This window comes from Mytilus edulis, chromosome 14 (assembly GCF_963676685.1).
Source record: "Mytilus edulis chromosome 14, xbMytEdul2.2, whole genome shotgun sequence".
NCBI classification, from domain to species: domain Eukaryota; kingdom Metazoa; phylum Mollusca; class Bivalvia; order Mytilida; family Mytilidae; genus Mytilus; species Mytilus edulis.
The window spans coordinates 18,034,132-18,057,112 of record NC_092357.1 but is presented as its reverse complement, the minus strand read 5'-3'; the positions used below and the strand labels follow the sequence as shown (position 1 = coordinate 18,057,112).

At 33.1% G+C, this 22,981-nt stretch overlaps 1 protein-coding gene across 1 annotated transcript in view; it reads left to right on the top strand.

Annotated features, from left to right (window-relative positions):
* The window catches only part of LOC139502940 (uncharacterized), a 31,666-nt gene extending 12,098 nt beyond the window's left edge, over window positions 1–19,568 (top strand). The window contains exons 3-6 of the mRNA XM_071292614.1: window positions 11,383–11,649; window positions 14,363–14,536; window positions 15,278–15,420; window positions 19,023–19,568. Of these exons, the coding sequence (XP_071148715.1) occupies window positions 11,388–11,649; window positions 14,363–14,536; window positions 15,278–15,420; window positions 19,023–19,391 (948 nt within the window). The 5' untranslated portion in view covers window positions 11,383–11,387 and the 3' untranslated portion in view covers window positions 19,392–19,568. The remainder of the gene's footprint in view (window positions 1–11,382; window positions 11,650–14,362; window positions 14,537–15,277; window positions 15,421–19,022) is intronic.
* The last annotated feature ends 3,413 nt before the right edge of the window (window positions 19,569–22,981 follow it).

Genomic DNA, 22,981 nt, shown 5'->3' with positions numbered 1-22,981 from the left:
GACAGAAAGTGTGACAACATTTTACTTGCAATGTCTTGAGATAGTTACAAACACGTCACCTCTGTTTGTAAAAGGGTGCTTCTAAATCAAATGAATTAATTATTGAACTTATGATCAAACTGATTTAAAAGGGAAAATTGTATGAACAGTATCATGAATCGTATTTTTATAACAAAACAACCACCTCGACGGTGTCTTGGTAGCGTAGTCGCCTTGAGGGCTGGAGGTCATGGTTCGAATCGGGGATGGGTCAAACCATATACTGTAAAACGGTTTTTGCTGCTTTACCCCTACACACGAGGTATTAAGCAGTAAGAGAAAAGACTGGTCGGCTCGGAGTCAGAATAATGTGTCCAGGGAGAGTGGCATGTCTTCCTGCGGCCTGTTAACTTGTAAACTAGCACGTTAAACATTCGACTTAGAGTATCGGTCTAGTACAACGCAGGCATCATATGTATATCCCACTTAAATTTTCTCATCCTGCATTTGCATGGAATTTGCCACTGGATGTTACAAATCAATCCATCCACCCATCATTCCAAAACTTAATTAAAAAAACATTTAAAACTTAAATCCAAATTTCCTAAGGGTGAACTATTTGTTTAAAAACTCTTTCATGGATAAGAAACCTGTAATTATTACAATTTATCTGTAAGTATTTAATATATATTGCACACACACACATGCTTTATACACACTCTTTTAAATTGAACTTTTTAATGAGTCATTTAGATCACCACCAAATAAACAATCTTTTAAATCAACTGTGCTACTCATTCAAATCAACCTAGCCAGTCAATTGTGTATGGCGAGCGAAATTACAATCTATTAATTCCTGTATACATATATATAGTAAGATACATTTAATTCGACCAATGCTTGATTCTTCATCGTCTTTTCATTTATATTAAGAAGAGTGACCCCGTCTCAAAGACAGAAAGTGTGACAACATTTTGCTTGCAATGTCTTGAGATAGTTACAAACACGTCACCTCTGTTTGTAAAAGGGTGCTTCTAAATCAAATGAATTAATTATTGAACTTATGATCAAACTGATTTAAAAGGGAAAATTGTATGAACAGTATCATGAATCGTATTTTTATAACAAAACAACCACCTCGACGGTGTCCTGGTAGCGTAGTCGCCTTGAGGGCTGGAGGTCATGGTTCGAATCGGGGATGGGTCAAACCATATACTGTAAAACGGTTTTTGCTGCTTTACCCCTACACACGAGGTATTAAGCAGTAAGAGAAAAGACTGGTCGGCTCGGAGTCAGAATAATGTGTCCAGGGAGAGTGGCATGTCTTCCTGCGGCCTGTTAACTTGTAAACTAGCACGTTAAACATTCGACTTAGAGTATCGGTCTAGTACAACGCAGGCATCATATGTATATCCCACTTAAATTTTCTCATCCTGCATTTGCATGGAATTTGCCACTGGATGTTACAAATCAATCCATCCACCCATCATTCCAAAACTTAATCAAAAAAACATTTAAAACTTAAATCCAAATTTCCTAAGGGTGAACTATTTGTTTAAAAACTCTTTCATGGATAAGAAACCTGTAATTATTACAATTTATCTGTAAGTATTTAATATATATTGCACACACACACATGCTTTATACACACTCTTTTAAATTGAACTTTTTAATGAGTCATTTAGATCACCACCAAATAAACAATCTTTTAAATCAACTGTGCTACTCATTCAAATCAACCTAGACAGTCAATTGTGTATGGCGAGCGAAATTACAATCTATTAATTCCTTTATAAATATATATAGTAAGATACATTTAATTCGACCAATGCTTGATTCTTCATCGTCTTTTCATTTATATTAAGAAGAGTGACCCCGTCTCAAAGACAGAAAGTGTGACAACATTTTGCTTGCAATGTCTTGAGATAGTTACAAACACGTCACCTCTGTTTGTAAAAGGGTGCTTCTAAATCAAATGAATTAATTATTGAACTTATGATCAAACTGATTTAAAAGGGAAAATTGTATGAACAGTATCATGAATCGTATTTTCATAACAAAACAACCACCTCGACGGTGTCTTGGTAGCGTAGTCGCCTTGAGGGCTGGAGGTCATGGTTCGAATCGGGGATGGGTCAAACCATATACTGTAAAACGGTTTTTGCTGCTTTACCCCTACACACGAGGTATTAAGCAGTAAGAGAAAAGACTGGTCGGCTCGGAGTCAGAATAATGTGTCCAGGGAGAGCGGCATGTCTTCCTGCGGCCTGTTAACTTGTAAACTAGCACGTTAAACATTCGACTTAGAGTATCGGTCTAGTACAACGCAGGCTTCATATGTATATCCCACTAAAATTTTCTCATCCTGCATTTGCATGGAATTTGCCACTGGACGTTACACATCAATCCATCCACCCATCATTCCAAAACTAAATTAAAAAAACATTTAAAACTTAAATCCAAATTTCCTAAGGGTGAACTATTTGTTTAAAAACTCTTTCATGGATAAGAAACCTGTAATTATTACAATTTATCTGTAAGTATTTAATATATATTGCACACACACATGCTTTATACACACTCTTTTAAATTGAACGTTTAATGAGTCATCTAGATCACCACCAAATAAACAACCTTTTAAATCAACTGTGCTACTCATTCAAATCAACCTAGCCAGTCAATTGTGTATGGCGAGCGAAATTACAATCTATTAATTCCTTTATACATATATATAGTAAGATACATTTAATTCGACCAATGCTTGTTTCTTCATCGTCTTTTCATTTATATTAAGAAGAGTGACCCCGTCTCAAAGACAGAAAGTGTGACAACATTTTGCTTGCAATGTCTTGAGATAGTTACAAACACGTCACCTCTGTTTGTAAAAGGGTGCTTCTAAATCAAATGAATTAATTATTGAACTTTCGGTTAAACTGAGTTATAAGGGAAAAAGTTGTATGGACTGTATCATTTATCGTATTGTATAAAAAAAAAAAACTAATACGTACAACTTGAACCCCAATTACTTTAAGATGAACACGATTCTAACATTTTTACAAAGTCTAAACCTTTAATCATTATAATTTATCTGTAATGATTGAACATTTATTGCACACTCACACACCGGGAAAAAGACAGCCATTTTTTATACACAAGCTGGTAAATTGAACTCTTTAACTTAATATCACCATCAGACAAACTATCTTTAAAACCAACTGTTCTCTTCTGTCAAATAATTCGAGCCAGTCAAATATGTATGGCTAGTGAAATTAAATCAGTTAATTCCCTTAAAGATACATTCAGATCAACCAATGCTTGATTCCTCATGTTCCTTTCATTTATAATCTGAATAGTGAATTGTGTATGGCTACAGTCCTTGGGTGGTGTAAACTTCCCACTAACACCATACACCATTACACCATTCACCATACACCATAACATCATTCACCATACACCATTACTTCATTCACCATACACCATTACACCATACACTCTGTGCCATTACAGCTTTGCACCATACACCTTACACATTACACCATAATGCAATTTAATTTCAAAGACAGCGTGCTACTACAATTTTTTTTATTTATTTAAAAAAACGAATTTTGATCACACTATTTTAAATTAATGTATAACATTTAAAATCAGTTCTTATCAATATTTTGCAGTTTTAAATGTCGTACACCATTCATTCACACCATTCCCGATCGCACGTTACACTATTACGCCTACACCATACACCATACACCATACACCTTCTTTCATTGAACCATATGCCATACACCATTACACCATACACGTTTGGGAAGTTTACACCATCCAAGGGCTGTAGTAAAATAACAATCAATTTATTCATTTATACATATACATAGTATGATACTTTTAGTTCAACCAATGCTTGATTCTCTATCTTCTTTTCATTTATATTGTGAAGAGTGACACCGTCTCAGAGACAGAAACTGTGACAACGTTTTGCTTGCAATGTATTGAGATAGTTACAAACTTGTCACCTCTGTTTGTAAAAGGGTGCTTCTACATGAAATGAATTAATGCTAAAAATTTAGATTAAATTAAGTTATACACTGTAATGTAAAATTGTATGAACTGTATCATTTACCGTATTTCTCTACAAGGCTAAATAATTAATATTTAAAACCTAGCCCAAATTACCTTTATATGAAAACAAGTTGCACTATTTCACAAGACAAGCAATCATTGAAATGAAGGGAACAACTGTGTCAAAACATTCAAGCCAGTTACTATTAGATTTAACATGCCTTTGGATGCTGATACTTCTTCCTTACGTGGGTGATTGATATATTTACTGGGATATGCAAGAAACATTTAATATGAATCATATGTGCATGTTCCTACATAGGTACTAACAAACGTTTAAAAAATAGGACAAAAGTTTATTGACATCGTCACACAACTCATATGTACAACAGGTACAAAAAAAAGGGTTGTGAAAATTGAAACTCATAAAGACAAATTGTGATGATGAAGCGATATCTACTATGCATGTGTTACATTTTATGCCGTTTCAAAGTAAAGGAAGAGGCGGAAGATACCAAGGGGACAAAATCAATAAGGCGAGAGAAACTGACATCGATATAACAAAAAACGAACGAAAACGCAAAAACAAACAAGTCAATTTTCACTGAATTAGTACACAATTTTATTTAGGGGCCAGCTGAGGACCACCTCCGGGTGCGGGATTTTCTCGCTGTGTTGAAGACCCATTGGTGGCCTTCGGTTGTTGTCTGCTCTTTGGTCGGGTTGTTGTCTGCTCTTTGGTCGGGTTGTTGTCTCTTTGACATATTCCCCATTTCCTTTCTCAATTTTAAGTTTGCAATACTTCAATTTTCAAACAACAGTAAAAAAAAATACAAAACTTATTGCAATTTCCTTTTTTCTATAAATGGTTCTCACATAAAATAAAGCGCTTCTATTTGACTACATTCTGTAATGAATGCTATGTTTCGCTTTATGGTTATATACCACAATATTCATTGGATGCATTTTGTGACAGCTCTAGTTGTGTACAAAGTATTAATGGACAATATTTTCATAATATTTTCTTAACACACAATATAAAATAGGTCATCATGCAGCATATAACAATACATATAACATACAGCAAATTGCATATTGAAAGAAAATTGGTAGATGTCTTATCTTGTCGTATGTCAACTCAAAATACATTGACGTCTTTACATATTGTACAGACACCTGTCTATTGTTGAAGACTGTATTTTGACCTTCAAATGAATGTTCTTTATTCACGTGTTATCCATATCTCCTTTTATACATGTTGAAGATAAAAGAAGATATGGGAAAATAATATGTTTGCTTAAATTAATTATTTGAAGTATTATGCTGAAATAAAGATTTACTTTCTACTTCTTTCTGGCCTTTTTATTGATGAAATTTTGATTGAGTTATCATTTTTAGTAATATAGCTCTTAACTTTTTCGGTTCTTATACATACTTGGCTTTCAAACTTTTAGCGTTCTTGATGGAGATGAAACCAGAAAAGCGCTTCGGCCGCATGACATTTACATGTTGTTTTCATTTTTATCTTGGTCTTATCTTGATTTTGGGGAAAGAGGGGAAGGGAGTTAAAGAGCATTTAAATCTGGCCATTTTCTGTAATGAATAGAAAACAAACCAAAATGAATCAATAAAAATAAATAAAAAAAAACAGTATCAAAATTTGAAGGAAACATACTGAGATTTAACCATGAGCCTTTATAAGGGACTGGAAAAGGGGGGGGGGGCTTGACTTTTTTTTGGCTATGGAAAAGAGATATCCAATTTTCAATACTGCAGATGAGGGGTATCGAAACTATTTACAATATTTGAAGAACTCTGTATCTCAAACATAAAAAAAATAAAAGTATGAATACAATTAATCATTATCTGAATATCTGTTTACCAGCAAAATGTCATATCAGTATCCCTTGTGTCATAACTCTTTTTATTTTTATACATGTGAGTCATGATCATAGTCTGTTTATTTGTAGGACATGAAGAATAACAATAATAGGGAGTAATGTTTTTTTGTCGAAGTTTTTCTTAATGTTATACCCCTATCCATATAATAAAAACTCTGATAATAATATAAATACTTGTTGCCTTACATGATTAATCGTTAAACTCGTTATTGAGCTTATATTTCAATGGTTCAAAATCATGTCAATTATGCCACTTTTTTAAATTAATAATTTTCCTTTATGACCTGACGATCTGGAGTCGGGCGACACATACCCAAGGCTTCCCCTTACAATAGCAAAACTAATTTTGTGGCAAAATTGACATAATTGTTTTCCTCTTCGCTCTCTTCGGCTCAATAATTAAGATAAAAAATCTTGAGTTTTAACATGTCCTTCTAGGAAAGAATTTTATTCAAGTTATAAAAATAAGAAGAAGCATGAATGCCAATGAGACAACTAACCAAAAGAGACCAAATGACGCAGAAATTAACAACTATACGTCACCGCCTTTAACAATGAGTAAAACCAATACCGTATAGTCAGCTATAAAAGACCCCGAAATGAAAAATGTAAAACAGTTCAAACGAGAAAACTAACGGCCTGATATATGAACAAAACAATGAACGAAACATAAAATATCATATACAACAACAAACGACAACCACTGAATTACAGGCTCCTGACTTGAGACAGGCACACACAGAATGTTGGGGGTTTAACTAGTTTGACGGCGTGCCAACCCTCCACTAACCAGGGACAGTGGTGTTACAGTACAACATAAGAACAAACTATAAAAATCAGTTGAAAAGGACTAAACTCATCAGATCGATACCAAGCAGAAATACATCTAACAAAAACACAGAGTGGACGTGACAGGGTACTTATACATCCCCACAAAAAAAGACAGTAAGACAGATCTGAGAGTACTCGCAGTTACTGACAGCTAGTTCAAAGCCAATCACAACTAATAAAATAAAATCATACATCTAAGACTAAAATATCAACCACTACATCCAATATCTAAGGATTTAGTGTAAAGACGTCATTAACAGTCAGAGAAAAACATGACGTTTGCCATGAGACATATTATTACCCATTACTATTGGTATTTGATCCAGTTTACTATTATTAACATCTATTTTATCAGCAATCAAAGACGGGCTTCAAAGTTATTGTGAAACTGCCTATTCTAGAGGTGGCGTGAATCAGATGTGGATACTTAAAAATTTCAAAGATCTGTTAGAGTACATACAATCTAACTCTCTTTCATCTTGTAACAGAATTAAAACATTTGACTTTTCTACTCTTTACACAAGTATTCCACATTCCAAACTAAAAGACAAATTAAAAGAGTTGGTATTACTTTGCTTCATAAAAAAGAATGGCCAACGTAGAAACAAGTATCTTGTCTTAGGGCGGGATAAATCCTACTTTGTGAAGAATCACTCTGATTCAAACAAAAAAATCTCTGAAACCGATATTATCAAGGTGCTCGATTTCTTGATTGACAACATATTTGTTACCTTCGGAGGACGTGTTTTTCCACAGACTGTCGGCATCCCAACGGGAACAAACTGTGCCCCTCTACTTGCTGACTTGTTTCTTTATTATTATGAGGCTGACTTCAAGTAGGAACTTCTTAGGAAGAAAGATAAGAAGTTAGCAATATCCTTTAACTCTACTTTCCGCTATAAAGATGACGTTCTTTCACTAAACAATTCAAAATTTGGTGACTATGTGGAACGCATCTATCCCATCGAATTGGAGATAAAGGATACTACAGACACAGTTAAGTCGGCTTCATATCTTGACTTACATCTAGAAATTGACAATGAGGGTCGGTTGAAGACAAAACTTTACGACAAAAGAGATGATTTCAGCTTTCCAATTGTGAACTTTCCATTTCTAAGTAGCAACATTCCAGCAGCACCTGCATATGGGGTATATATCTCCCAATTGATACGATATTCCCATGCTTGCATTTCTTATCATGATTTTTTTGATAGAGGGTTACTGCTCACAAGGAAGCTATTAAATCAAGAGTTCCAAATGGTGAAGTTGAAATCATCCCTTCGTAAATTTTACGGACGTCATCACGAGTTGGTTGGCTGTTATGGAATAACCGTTTCACAAATGATATGGGGTATGTTCCTTACGTCGTAACTACAATCCCCTTCCCTTTCATGAATTTGAACTACCGAATTAGACTATTTGTAATCACATAAGCAACACGACGGGTGCCGCATGTAGGGGCAGGATCTGCTTACCCTTCCGGAGCACCTGAGATCACCACTAGTTTTTGGTGGGGTTCGTGTTGTTTATTCTTTAGTTTTCTATGTTGTGTCATGTGTACTATTGTTTTTCTGTTTGTCTTTTTCATTTTTAGCCATGGCGTTGTCAGTTTGTTTTAGATTTATGAGTTTGACTGTCCCTTTGGTATCTTTCGTCCCTCTTTTACATAATAATTGATTCCTACCAATGTTTTTAAATATAGATAGGAGATCATCAAGTGTTTTATGTACACGATGTTTATTTCGTTGATATCGATTGATACGTTTGCCATGAGACCTATTATTACGTTGACTTTTATCAGCAATATTCATGATATCAATAGAAGAAGTTTTAGATATTTTCCTTTGTCCCATTATATTGTCATTAAGACACAGGGGATATGCCGTCTGCAGTCGGGTAATACAAGACAGTTCGATAATTTTACGGGAATCTTCAAATTGTCTATGCTAACTTCTTTAATAACGGATAGGAACAATGTGCTGACATTAAACGAAGGTGTGGTAAATGAGAAGGAGACCGCAACAGGCATATCCCCATGTCCCACAAATGAAGCATATTATCATGAAAAAGGTTGTTTGTACATGTAAAGAAAGGATTAACAATACCTTTTCCACTAATGACACCAGTCTTGTTTCAATATTTACATCAGATCAGTTTATTGGATTACCAAATGTTGTATGTCTCGCAATACAGTCCTTTCCTGTCGAGACCTTCGGTCTTATCTTCGCCTTCTACTTATTAGTCTATTCGTCTTGTTCTTTACTTGACCTATGGTTTCTTGAAAAGTCCTTCATTATTTGATCATTAAATACTGAGTCAAAGGTATAAACCAGATTTGTGTCTTAAAACTAATCATTATTTTAACTTCATAACAATTTATTCAGTGACCAAAAGATTCTCTTTGCATATGAAATGAGGCGTTTAATTTTTAAAGTGCACATAACTTTTTTGTGATTTTTTACGACTAACTTTCGTATCAATTCTACATTTAAGACATATAAACACAATAATAAAATGCACAGAACAACATTTTTATATAATTGGTCTGGAAGATGGAATTTCGTTTGATTTATTTAATTCAGCATGTTTTAATTGTATGAACGTCTTTGTTTGAAGACTGTGAATATGTGGAAGAATATAAATTTTCTCTTAACGTTTAAGTATTTAACTTCCTGCTTTTAATATTCTGCTATATTTAAAAGTATTTACAAAAATACCTAACTTCAAGATACATTCTTGCAAAGTATTTATTATCTTGTGACTTCTGATATGCAATCCAACCAGTCTAAAATAACAAAATTTGAATTTCTGTCTAAGAAAAAAAGTATGATTATACTTTCAAAAGAATATAATGAAATAAAAAGGAAAAGACTGGGCATGCAAACAGCATGTATTTAATCTACCAAAAATATCAAATCAGGAATAAATCTTGTAGGCATAAGAATTTAAGCTGATCAACAACATTATCGATTAATTCAAAATTATCTATACTAATAGATTACCTTGCTAGAACTAGCTCCTACATTTTACTTTGAAAGTTCCATTCTTTCCATTATAAGACTTTGGAATGGTCTCCCTCTAAGTGTACAAAAATCCCAAAGTTTGTGTATATTTAGAGGTAGACTAGACATATTTTATAGGACTGATGACATATTTAAACCTTTTAATTATGGATAAGGAAACATAATATTAGTCATTATCAACTTAGAAATAATGCTAGCAACCTTAAATCTCATTTTTTAAACCATTTTTATAAGAAAATACTATTTGTTCAAACTGTAATCACTCTGTTGAGGATAACCAGCATTTCCTTTTTAATTAGCCCTAAGTACAATGATGTTACACAGATCTTACTTGATTCCATTTACTCAATTGTTGATGATAATGTTGACATAAATATTGATTAATTACTTTTTGGAAACAGATTATGTCCTTATGATATGAGTATTGCTTTTTTAAATTATGTCAAGAAATATATCAGTGACACTCACCGGTTTGTTTGAAAGTTTGAAATTTTTGGTATTTAGTGTTTGTTTTTGTTCATTTTGTTCATTTTTCTTTCATTTTTTTCAGCATTATTTCATTTTTTCCACTTAGTAAGCTTAGTGTCTCTTCCAAATCTTATATATATATATTTCTAATGACTTATAAAGGATATTTTACATGTCTCAATAAAATTAACGGTACCAATTTTCTTGCACCAGATGCGCATTTCGACAATACATGTCTTTTTAGTGATGCTCGTGGCCAAAATATTTGAAATCCAAAGCTTATATAAAAGATGAAGAGCTATATATAATCCAAGGTACTTGAATACATGATGACTAATTGCCTACATACTAAAATATACTGTACATTTAGTAATTAACACTGTAAATATGTATTTCTTTGTGTGTGCACGTAAGTAGCATGAATTTTCCACTATATTATATCATTTTAAATACAGTTGTTAATATTTGATTAATACCTTGTACATGCAGCATGGAGAGAGCTTTTAAAGACTGTGCCTGTTGCTCTATCCTTTTCATATCTTAATGAATATAATATGTTTAAAATCAAAATAGCTTCTATTTAATCACTGTGTCGTTGTTGGGCTTACATCTGGTTTTACCGAGTTGCTTCGATATATATTTGAAAGGCCAGGGTACCTGATGAGGATCATGCCTTGACCTAAAACGAAGCACCAGGTACCAGGTAGTATAACATTATTGTAGTAATTGGCTCATTACAAATTCATCAATAAGTGTTAATTCATTGATGAAATGACAACAAACAAAACACAAAAAAAAATACTATAAAAATATTACTGACATTAAATGTAAACTGACTAAAATAACTATAAGTGTTATAGACGTGAAAAATTATAATATATGTATTAAAAGAAAAAAGAAAAGAAATGTGTTACGGATTGATGTAAGATATTTGAAATTGTAAAAGGTTCGGTCGACATAAATGCTGTTTAAAGAAATAGAGGATAATATAGCAAGGGTTATTTAAGATATTTCGTTGTTAAGGACTTTTTTTTTTAACAAAATGAAAGTAAACGGTAACATAACTAACGTTTCAATTTTGAATTTGCCATGTCTTAATATTTTTTATAAACTCTTTATTACAGAAATCATGGACATATTAACAAATCAGTTTTTATACGATTTGGCAAACAAAATGCCAAGTGATTATCATCAAATTTTAATAAATCTCGGATTGGAAGAATACAAAATTGAACAAAATGAGCACGACTATAGATATGTAAGGCAAAAGGCCTTTGCAGGTTTACTCCAGTGGCAGAGAAAAATGGATAATCAGAAAAAGACTGATATGATTGAATGTCTGAAAAGTGCACTAGCCAAAGTAAACAGGAATGATTTACAGCAAGAATTAGGTAGGATTGTAAGAATCTTATACATAAAGATATTCAGCAAAGTTATTCGAATTATTCCTTTTTTGAAGTAAAATTTAGGTAATAATTAAAAACGAAAAAAAAAAAAAAAACGATTTGTGACAATTCCCCTATATTTTTTAGAAATACAATAGTGTGTTATTATCCTTCATACAATCAAATGGCTTATTGAGCCTACATTCATTCAAAATATGTAGTTATCTTACAGGTGACTTTTATTATGTGTTGCAGTTAGGTATTTTTGTGATGTGATAAAAAATTGAAGTCACACATGAAAAAATGATAATTATAGTAATTAGTTTTTGAAATAGCTAATAGTACATTTCGAACATACAATATTTAATAAAGCAAAGTCTTGATTAAACACCATGAGTTGTAGGTACACGTCATTCAGACAGAACCCGAAACAAATAAAAAGTAAATAACAAAATCACCAAAACTCCAAAAAAAATTAAAACGGAAAGTCCTTTATCAAATGACAAAACCAAATGCTCAAACACATCAAACGAATGAAAAACAACTGTTATATTCCTCGGTACAGAAATTTCCTTATGTAGAACATGATGGATTAAACCTGGTTTTATAGCTAGCTAAATCTCTCATTTGTATGACAGTCGCATATAATTCCATTATATTTACAACAATGTGTGAGCAAAACAAGCAGACATAATAGGTAAAAACGTCAAAATTGGGGATAAGCAGTCAACATTGCAATATAATCTTAATCACAATAAAAACAAATAACTATTTTAACAAAGAAAAAAAAACTCGTCAGGAGTTCTAAAACATCTGTCTTATATTCTTACAACAATTCTCTCTACAGTAAAAGATGGCATTTAGAATTATTGCGATGAGGTATTCCAAACCAGTATTCTCAAGCAGATTTGAATTTCATAAGATCTTCAAACATTTCAATCAGAATGATTATCACTTTGCAATACTAGTACTATTAGAAACCTTGTTATTTCTTCATTCTTCACGATAATTCCCAATGCTCAGTTGAAAAATCGACTAACACTTATTATCTCTAAACAGTGCCTTTTATACAAAAAATTGGAATCGTGTATATATATAACACATATTCAACAATTTCAAAGATGATATCATCAATATGATGTTCTATTTGATGGACATCATGTTTGTTGTTATTGGTGGATTTATATTTAATCGAAAAAGTCTATATATCAATTGATACTAATTTAATACCCCTACTGACCGACTTGTTTGTGTACTAATATCAAGCACAATTCAAGCAAAACATTCTCAAACATGCTTTACTTCGACACATTCTTTATGTGCTGTCCCCAGTCATGAGCCTGTAATTCAGAAGTAATTCAGAAGGAGTCGTTGGTTGATCTCCGCCTTTTTAAAAAAAAGTTGTTTTAGCATAATCATGCCGTTGGTTCTCTCATTTTTGTCATACCGGGGCCTTGTATAGCTGACTATATGATATGGAATTGGAACATTGTTGAAGGGGATTCGGTGCGTTACAGTTAATAACAACTACTGTGGATTCATTTGTTTTCGTGGGTACTAATTTTCATGGATTGAGGAAAACTGACATATTCATGGATATTTTATTTCGTGGTTTTGGCAAAGTCTGCATACATTCCTTTAGAAAATGTGTAATTCGTTGAATATTTAAATTCGTGGTTCCCCTGTACACACGAAATCCATGAAAATTGGTATCCCACGAATATTAATGAATCCGCAGTACGTTATTTGATTTCTAGTGGATAGTTGTGTCATTAGCAATTATACCACGTCTTCTTATTTTCACATTCAAAGACAAATAGAAAAAGCTTTTCCTCAAGTTCTTTGATTTCAATTTCAGATAGATTGATGACCTATCGCACAATTATTCACATTTCAGTGAGTGCTTGCATATCATATATTCCAGTGAGTTTGAAATTGAGGATACCGCAAACAAACCAAGAAGGTCTACTTTATATTCTGATCATTTTCTTTATATATATATATATATTGGTACAGATTTTGATCTATCAAACTTTATGTTTTCGGATTATCCATTGTCAACTTTCAATTTCTCAGCACTAGCATAGCTTCTGTTTTATCGTTCGGCGTTTACATATCTCATTTTTCACGTTACACTCGTGCATGTTCACATTTTACTTTATGTACTGTTGTGCAGAAAGCAAGCACAGTAATCTACTAGAACGACTGAATTCGCAACCGTTACGGTCACCATAACACACTGGTATACCAATACGATGTGTCTGTGTCGCAACTCACAAGAGGCATTTTTTCGTAGTCTTAAATCTTTTATTACCATAATATACTTGCATTAGCGTATAATCTGTAAGTGTACTGATTATGTGCTATACCTTATTGTGAAATTTTGACTCGGTGTGGATTTGCATGTCGGGTGATGTATGGATATAAGGAGACTCTTTCTCTGGCGAAACACCAGATCGCGAAATCATATGATTCCTCAGGTTTGGTTTTTATCTTGATATTCTAAATGGATTTACGAAATGTGAAGATCGTTAATCTACTGCTGCCCCTAATTTATATAGGCTAACATCGAATTGTAAATGTTCTATATCTTAATATAGTACTGAGCTTGTTATGTTTCTCAGTTCGATAATTTTAACATATCTGCATTCGCAGGACTCGTCAACGTTAAACAACAGGGTCGCTTGCCGTACAACTACGTTGTCTTTCTTTTTTTCAGTCAATCGTGAAAAATGCATTGATGAAGATTTTGAAAATTGTAATGAAAACAACGTATCTGATTTTCAAACAATTGGAACAGATGGCGAAAAACAACTGTTGAATATCGACAATTCGGAACATATGGAGGTTAATGAATGGCATAATGCTCATGCCAATATAAAAAAAGTAAATGGTAAGAAAATAAGACTTTTTGAATCCGTACACTACACTTCCACATAATTTTACATTAGAAAAATTTTGTTATTTATTCCCTTCGAAAAATTCTGAATGTAATATTTACGATGCAACGCATCTGAATCCTTCTAATAGCATACTTTTTTCTTTATTGGTATGAATCAAAGTTTACGGCCATACTTCGTAATAATTTATCCGGATTCCATAGAAAATTAATAATAACACGATTTAATAAGACGAAATATTTAGAAGACTATACAATCGTTTGACGTTAAGAAATTAAAATAAAAATATTAGAAGATATGGTATGGTTGCAAATGGGACAATGATACACCCGAGAACAAATGACTTAGATGTAAGCAACTATAGGTCACTATAAAACATTCAACAATGAGCAAAACCCATATCTTATAGCAAGCTATAAATATCCCCAACATGACAAACTGAAAAAAATATTCAAACGAGAAAACCAACGACTTGGGTTAAGGTACAAAACAATACACGAAAAGAAACAAATATGATAGACAGCAGCCAATGCCAACCACTAAATGATATCAATGTTTTATTTGCACTTTTAAAAGTGAATCAGAACAGTATTGAAGTGATCCCTATATACTTACGGTAAAGAAATTTAACACAATATACACTTATATAATTTTCTAAAGATGAAAACTCCGAACACACATACTTTTATCGATGGACTTATTTATATTACCAACATTTGTTTCATTATAATTAGGTATTATCGATGAGGAAAATCCGAATGATGAGAACCAACCTCCCAATAGCACTAGACACAGGAGCCTAACCAAGCATCCAACTAAACGGTTAAAGCTGCAGAAGCCTGATGATGAAGGAATTCAGCATAATCATTCCAAACAGGTTAATTTTCGTTACTAAAAAAATATGTATTGTACCACAGCGAAGAGTCTGAAACGATATTTCTCCAATTGATAATTGAATTTAAAATTTAAAAACGCGAGGTTTGCCGAGCTCTAAATTTATCTGTTGATGGTGGAGAAATATCGTTTTGAACGAGATTTGTAGCCGATATCTAAAAAAACATTTTTTTTACAAGGATCTGCCAAAAAATGTGTTTGTTTTCTTTGTGTCGTCGTCAGACATTATCACCTTTTCCCACCGGCTATAACTCAGAATATTGGTCAACGAAATTATAGACACGACGAGTCATTTCCTCATGGCTCCATGACATTGTTGTGAAAAAATGAGATGTGGGGTAAAGATTAATGAAACTCAAAACAAAAATTACCTAGCGACAGCATACGGGTATCTACACACTATTTAAAGCAGGAAAGGATCCAGAATCTAATAAAAACCTGCAAATAAATGAAAAAGAAACAATCAAAGATCTGCCATCAACACCAAATTCTCGTAACACTGAATTGCTGATGACGTCATCATACTGGAACAGTCACATGATTAGGACAGGATTAGTCACAGGACTTTGTAGCTGCATAGATTATTACTGGCCATTTTGAAAGAAAATTAGAAAGTGAGAATTTAAATGTTTTAAAAGCCAGTCTGCAAGTCAAACCATGCAAAAGGCTCCAAATGCAATGTTATTATATTGACGGGAAATTTTGCAAACATGATACCTTCATTACAACTACTCTATGTGCAAAATATTTTTAAAAAAAATCTCAAATGGTAGTCTCATTATGGAGTACGATCTATATTTAGCCATATATGGTGAAAATAAAGCTGAAAATTAGCCAATTTACAAAAACATGCTTCTGTTTGATTGGTAAGAATATGTTGTAATACTGTATTTTAACTGTCAAAATATGTTAATAACCGAGATTAATATTTTCCCCCATATTTGCTTATTCTGGTCTGAATATCCGAAGTTTAACGAAACTGCTTTTTGGGGTGGGGGGTTAGTGGTGGTTGAAAATATTTTAAAGAAATTTTTACCATAATTCTGTTGAAAAAAAATTATTTGTTGCACAAGGTTTATAAGAAAATAGACAACTTCTTTGCCTCAGATCTTAACTCATTTCCCCTTACATGAAAATAATTCATTTAGACATGTTAAATCAGCCTATGGCAAAAACATATAATTTACCCTAGAAACAATGAAAATTAATATTCTATTCAAAAATCTGTCAAGCTCTGCCACAGCCCCTCTTTTCCTCAAAAAAAAAATAGTCTTCAGGAATCTATTTGTGTGTGTGTGTTTGGAGAGAGGGTGTATTCTTACCTGTTCGTATGTTGATGGCCTCTCTTGTCTCCAACTGGTAGGTCTTGCAGACTCTCGGAGAGGCAACTCTGTCTTTTGTTGTCTTGCTGAACGCTGGATTTTCTAGGAAGCCACATTTCAGTTTACTTAAGTTTGCTCTCCAATTAATGACAAAAACAGTATTTGTGTTGCTAGCATATGTTTATCTGAAGCAATCTAGCATCCATATTGAAAAATCCAGTGCGATATGAAAATAAGTAAATTTCTGGGTTCACTTTGACTTCTGTTTTCCAGACACTAACCAAACCATTCAAACCAAATGTGTATGTGTGTTATTTTTCCAATGTGAAATAGTAATTGTGAGTGTGTCATTGACACAATTTGGTTATTTTCCACAAAAAATACCGGTAAATATGAGAAGTCACATTTCTTGTTCCCCTTCTCCGTGAGGTAAAAATGAAGCAATTATTTACATAGACGACAATGGTAGCCTTTTTGGGTCCAGCGTTTTTATGAAATATCCGTTGATAAAACTGTCAAATTCTAAATTATAAACACCTTTGGGTGTGAATAAAACTGCAAAACACATGAAGAACCCCCCCCCCCCCCCCCCCCTTTGCCTTATTTTGCAAAGAAAATGTTGCTCGTCACCGAGAGTTTCCTCCAAATATCTAGCTATTTCTACACCAATGGCCAACACTTATTTCTCACTATTTCAATCATGTTTTCTTATTACCAGGGCAGCAGAAAATTTTACTTCTACCTATTATTATGACTGTTTGGCTGTGTTTAAAACGAGTTGTTTGATTAATGACGTTCGATTAAGGTCTGTTAAGGAGTTAAGGCTGATGATTTGATAACTGTGTCCAATCTATATGTTTTTGTCACGAATATATGAAAACAGTTGCATGAGCGTAACAAAATTTTATGAAATAGACTATACAAATACTGAAATTAAGAATTTCTCATTGCTGTTATGTGCATAGGCGACAATGGTAGCCTTTTTGGTCCTGCATTTTCACTATGAAAGATCCGTTGATGAAACTGTCAAATTCTGAATTATCAACACATGTGGGTGTGAATAAAATTGCAAAACACATATAGTGCCGCAGCTTTTTTAATAGAAAAATGGATTTTTTTAAGGGTACTCAACGGTTCCGGAATTTTCGAAATAGTTTGCTTACTTTTGCACAGAAAATGTTTGCTCGTCACAGAGAGTTTCCTCCAAATTTCTCGCTTTTTCTACACCAATGGCCAACACTCATTTCTCACTGTTTCAATTTTTTTCTAACTACTAGGGCAGCAGAAAATTAATTTACTTCTACCTATTATATTGGGTGCCAGTCATCTTTAATAATTTCCTTTCAACCATGACCATGTTTTCACAACGGAGGGTGTAAATAAGGGATAATAACTCATAGAACACCTGTCACTGTTTTTGAAATAAATTTATAAAAATAATGACCTGAATGACATAAAAATATTTATGTAAATTGTGTGCAGTAATTTTATGTCATTCAGGTCTTAAGTTAACTCATAGCTTAGTGGTAATGGGTTTAAATTAGAATTTGAATAATTCAGAAATATATCAAAATATAGGAAAGTTAGAAGCAAACTTCAATATCTTGCAATAATTTGCTAAAATTGTATTTTTCGATATTTTTAACAATAACCATTGGACTGTTCACTGATGCTTATTTCATGAAAAAATGAAATAAGGAGATTGGTGGATGTAAACTGCTTTCAAAATTCATTGTTGCCTACAAGGCTTTCTTTCAGAACCCCTACCGAATAATCATTCGAGACAAATCTTTCCTGACATGGTTTATTTTTGTCTATACAGGTATTTTTTTTTTAGTAAATATAAGTTTTAATGGCCCGTAACACTGATAAAAATCAGAATTTATGGAGTCGAAACTATACACATTTCTCACTAGTATTTAAGTGATTTTCAGGCATTTATGCAAATGAGGCTGTTTCTAAAAAAAAACACGATGCAACAAAGTCTAAGTCTTTGCGTTTCCTTTAAATATGAGATTTCAAACTTATAAAAAAAAATCAAAAGTTTCGACATGTCATTTGGGCAATATTTTGGATTTTGCATGGTTTTCTGGTAGAATGGCTCTTAAATTATTTTTGCATTTATGTTTTTGTTCCTGGCAGTTTCCTTTGTGACAAATTCATTTTAGGTCAAATACAGATAATTCTTTGTTTTTTTTTTTAGTACATCATATATGGGTCATACTTGTATAAATATGCAATGTTTATGAATACTAATTTTCAGAAATCAAGACCCAAAAACATCCATAGCATATCTAACATGAAACATGAAAAACATCAAGAGATAGCCAGAGGAATTCTGTGTAATCGTTCCGACAATTCCTATGTAACTCAAAGCGAACAATTACAGTCTTCACAGACAAAGTGCACGATGACGATGGGACATCAAGTTATACAAACGGAGACCACGGAGGGACAACATAAGATTGGGCAAGACCACGTTTTTCCATCAATTCCTGGACTAAGTTGTATTTTTGGGGCACCAATTTACGGAGGGACAATTAATATTAACATAAATAACACATTACCTCCAGTGCGGCGACAGAAGAAACGTCGTTTTGTTATCGAGAGTGACAGTTCACAAGAAGATTAAGAGATATCTTCATTAACAATATTTGCAAGCTTATCATTTCACATTTTAGGCAGAAAATAGTAAATCTTTGCGAACATTAAGCGTTCAAAATATTTTTAAATCATCTTTCGTTATATGGAAAAAAGAAACATAATGTCTTTAGATAATCTAAAAAGAATAAAAATTTGAATAAGAAAGGCTCGGACTTTAAAAACAACCCCACAAAATATCTCCAGGATCCGGTTTGAGCAGAATTCTTTGCTAGATGTAGATTTCAAAAACACAGCTGCTGGATAACACCAACAAATCATTGATTCTATCTAACAAAAACTGAAAAAACGGATTGCAATTCCCATCGGCTAAGTATATTTTTTTTCTGTGTGTACCTTGATTTATGCCATCGGTCCACCACCTTTTAATAGTTATGTCCATGTATATTATAAATAAAAGTTTATGAGACGAATCCACTATAAACACACATTGGTTCTATTGTGTAATAGAGGCGGATGAAAATTCAAAGAACATCAGTCGAAGAGATATTGACAACGGCAGGGCAAAACAAAAACCGAAAGGTGACGAACAGACAAACAAGTCATCAAAACACTACATAGATAACTAAAGATGCAACACGACCCCCTTCAAAAACTAGAGATGATCCCAAATATTCTGGTAAGGTGAGCAAATCTTGCCTATATTTGGCACCCGTCATGTTGTTCACGGCAAGTATAAGTTATGTGATAAATCTCAATTGCAATTGGTCATGACAAATTCAAAGTAAAAAGTAAAAACACAAAAATACTGAACTCCGAGGAAAATTCAAAAAGGAAAATCAAAAATCAAAAGGCAAAATCAAAAGTCCAAACACATCAAACGAATGGATAACAACTGTCATATTCCTGACTTGGTACAGGCATTCTCTAATGTAGAAAATGGTGGATTGAACCTGGTTTTATAGCTAGCTAAACCTCTCACTTGTATGACAGTCGCATCAAATTTCATTACATTGTCAACGATGCATGAACAAAACAAACATTCTCAAAGAGTAAAAAAGTCAAAAATAGGGGTACAGCAGTCAATATTGTGTTTTCATCTTAATATCACTATAAAAGCAACAAATGTAACGAAGAAGCACAAAAAGGCATACATCAAATTTAACATACTCATTTTGTTTTTCTTATACGACTTAATTTATCTATGTTAAGTCTACCCGTAAAGGATAGAAGGTTTTCAGTACTGGTGTAAAATTGCGCGTTTGAAATTCGCACAGGTAGACATAAAAATAATTTTGTCGTTAAAAGTATGACGGCATACATAAATGCAGAGTCACGTAAAGTAGATATAACAGAAAAAAAATTTAACAGTAAAAGTAATAATAATAAATAAAATAATTGTGTGGTTCAAAGTATGACGGGATACATAAGTACAGTTTCACGTCAAATGTATATCATAAAAAACAGACTTAACAGTAAAAGTAGTATTATTGAATAAAATAGTTTTGTCATTCATAGTATGTCAAGATCCATAAGTAAAAGTAATATTAATAAATGAAATAATTTTGTCGTTCAAAGTATGATGTTTTACATAACCACAGAGTCACTTCAAAAGAATATCTCAAAAAACTGACTTAACAGTACAAGTAATATTAATAGAGACAAATAAAAGAATACTATAACACGTTATTAAGATGATAACCAACGTCAGTAGGCAAAATCTATACTTCAAGACCATCTTGTATTATTTGTGAAGTTGATACGGAATATTTATCAACAAGTTCTGGGTATCTTCCGATGAACTTTTTTAGAAAAAGGACGAGACGTTCTTTGACATACCCCTGGTTCATCAACTTTCTGCTCAGACACTGGTGACGATTTACAAAGTCTGAATAGGAGCTGCAAGCTCTTGAATACCTAATAAGTTGGGAAATGTATATTCCATATGCAGGTGAAGTTGGTATATTACTACTAAGGTGGGGGAAATTGATAATTTCAAAATTAAAATCGTCTCGTTTGTCATAGATTCTGGTACTGAGATGACTGTGTATGTCAAATTCGAGGTATAAGTCTAAAAATGAGGCGGAGGAAGCCGTGTCTGTGGTCTCTTTAATTTCTAGTTCTGGTGGGTATATTAATGGAACCCAATCAGAAAATTTCGGATTGTTAATGGAAAGAACATCATCAATATATCTGAAAGTGAAATTAAAAAGTTAAATATGAAAATAAGAAGAGGTCGGCAAGGAGAGGCGCACAGTTCGTTCCCATAGGAATGCCGACAATTTGTTGAAAAAGTCTACCTCCAAATTCAACAAATATGTTGTCAATAAGAAACTCCAACATACTGATCACTTGTTCCTCTGTGTAGTATGTTTTACCCTTCTGTTCCTTATTAACAAACTATGCCTTATGGTATCCTAAAGTGATAAATTTATAGCGTATGCTACCATTTTTATGATGAAAAGCATTGTGGATTATTTCTTTTAGACGGTTTTTCAATTTCACATGGGGAATGGTTGTATACAAGGTTGAAAAATCAAAAGTTTTGATAGAACTAATTTCAGAAAAATACCGAGATTTCAAATTATTCAGAAGTTCTTTAGAGTTTTAAGAATCCACATATGGTTAATACCACTACGTGAGTAAACAGTTTCACAGTATATCTGAAGACCCTCTTTAACTGCGGACAGAATTTTAGTCAATCTAATAGACAATTCTATAGTAGAACAAGCAGATGAGCCGGCAATGTACCGTTGTTTGTACGGAATTTTGTGAAGTTTAGGTATCCAATACAAACAAGGTAAGTCCTCCGATTTGTTTGTCACTGCAATGTTCATAGAAGCCATGAAGGACTTATGATTCGCCAAAATCTCATCCTTGTCAAATGATATGTTTTTGTATGTGGGATTACCTGAGTGCTCATTTATTCCTAATTCTTTTATAAGACACTCGTAGTAATACGATTTACATATAAAGACAATATTATTTGAAGCTTTGTCCGCAGGAACAACAACATACTTATCTTGAAGAGAAGATAGACATTTTACAGCCTCTTTGTCACTGAAAATGGACTTAGGTCGATCATTCACACAGTTTTTCAACTTATGAATGCGATGTTTTATCAGAGACCTGATTGTTTTGACCCATTCTGACAAAGTGTCCAGTTGAACATCTTCTCGATTAGCCCATGCTCTGGCGTAGTTCTCAATGGAATCCATAATTATTTTGAAGTTATGGTTCCAATTGATGTGTTGGGGTTCTCTAAACTTAGGACCACGAGAAATCACCTTTCGGAGATTTTCATGTTGAATTATGTTTAGATCCCCAGTAATAACATGACCAGAGGGGCTGTAATTGTAAGGCGAGTGGGAACAGTCACATGTCAGAGGTTTTTTTAGGGTATTGTTCTAAATCAAGGTCCTGTAATGCTTGTTTATAGTTAAATATGTTGGGTGCAATGGTTTTGGTGTAACTGTAGGATACAATAGGAACAGACTGATTTTGAAAATAAATAGGAATTTTAGATGTTACCTCCTTGTGATGTAGAACGTTGCTGATGTTGATTGCATCAATTCCTCTATTGGTAAAGTGAACAGGAAGGAATTTCCTCTTTTCCTCATG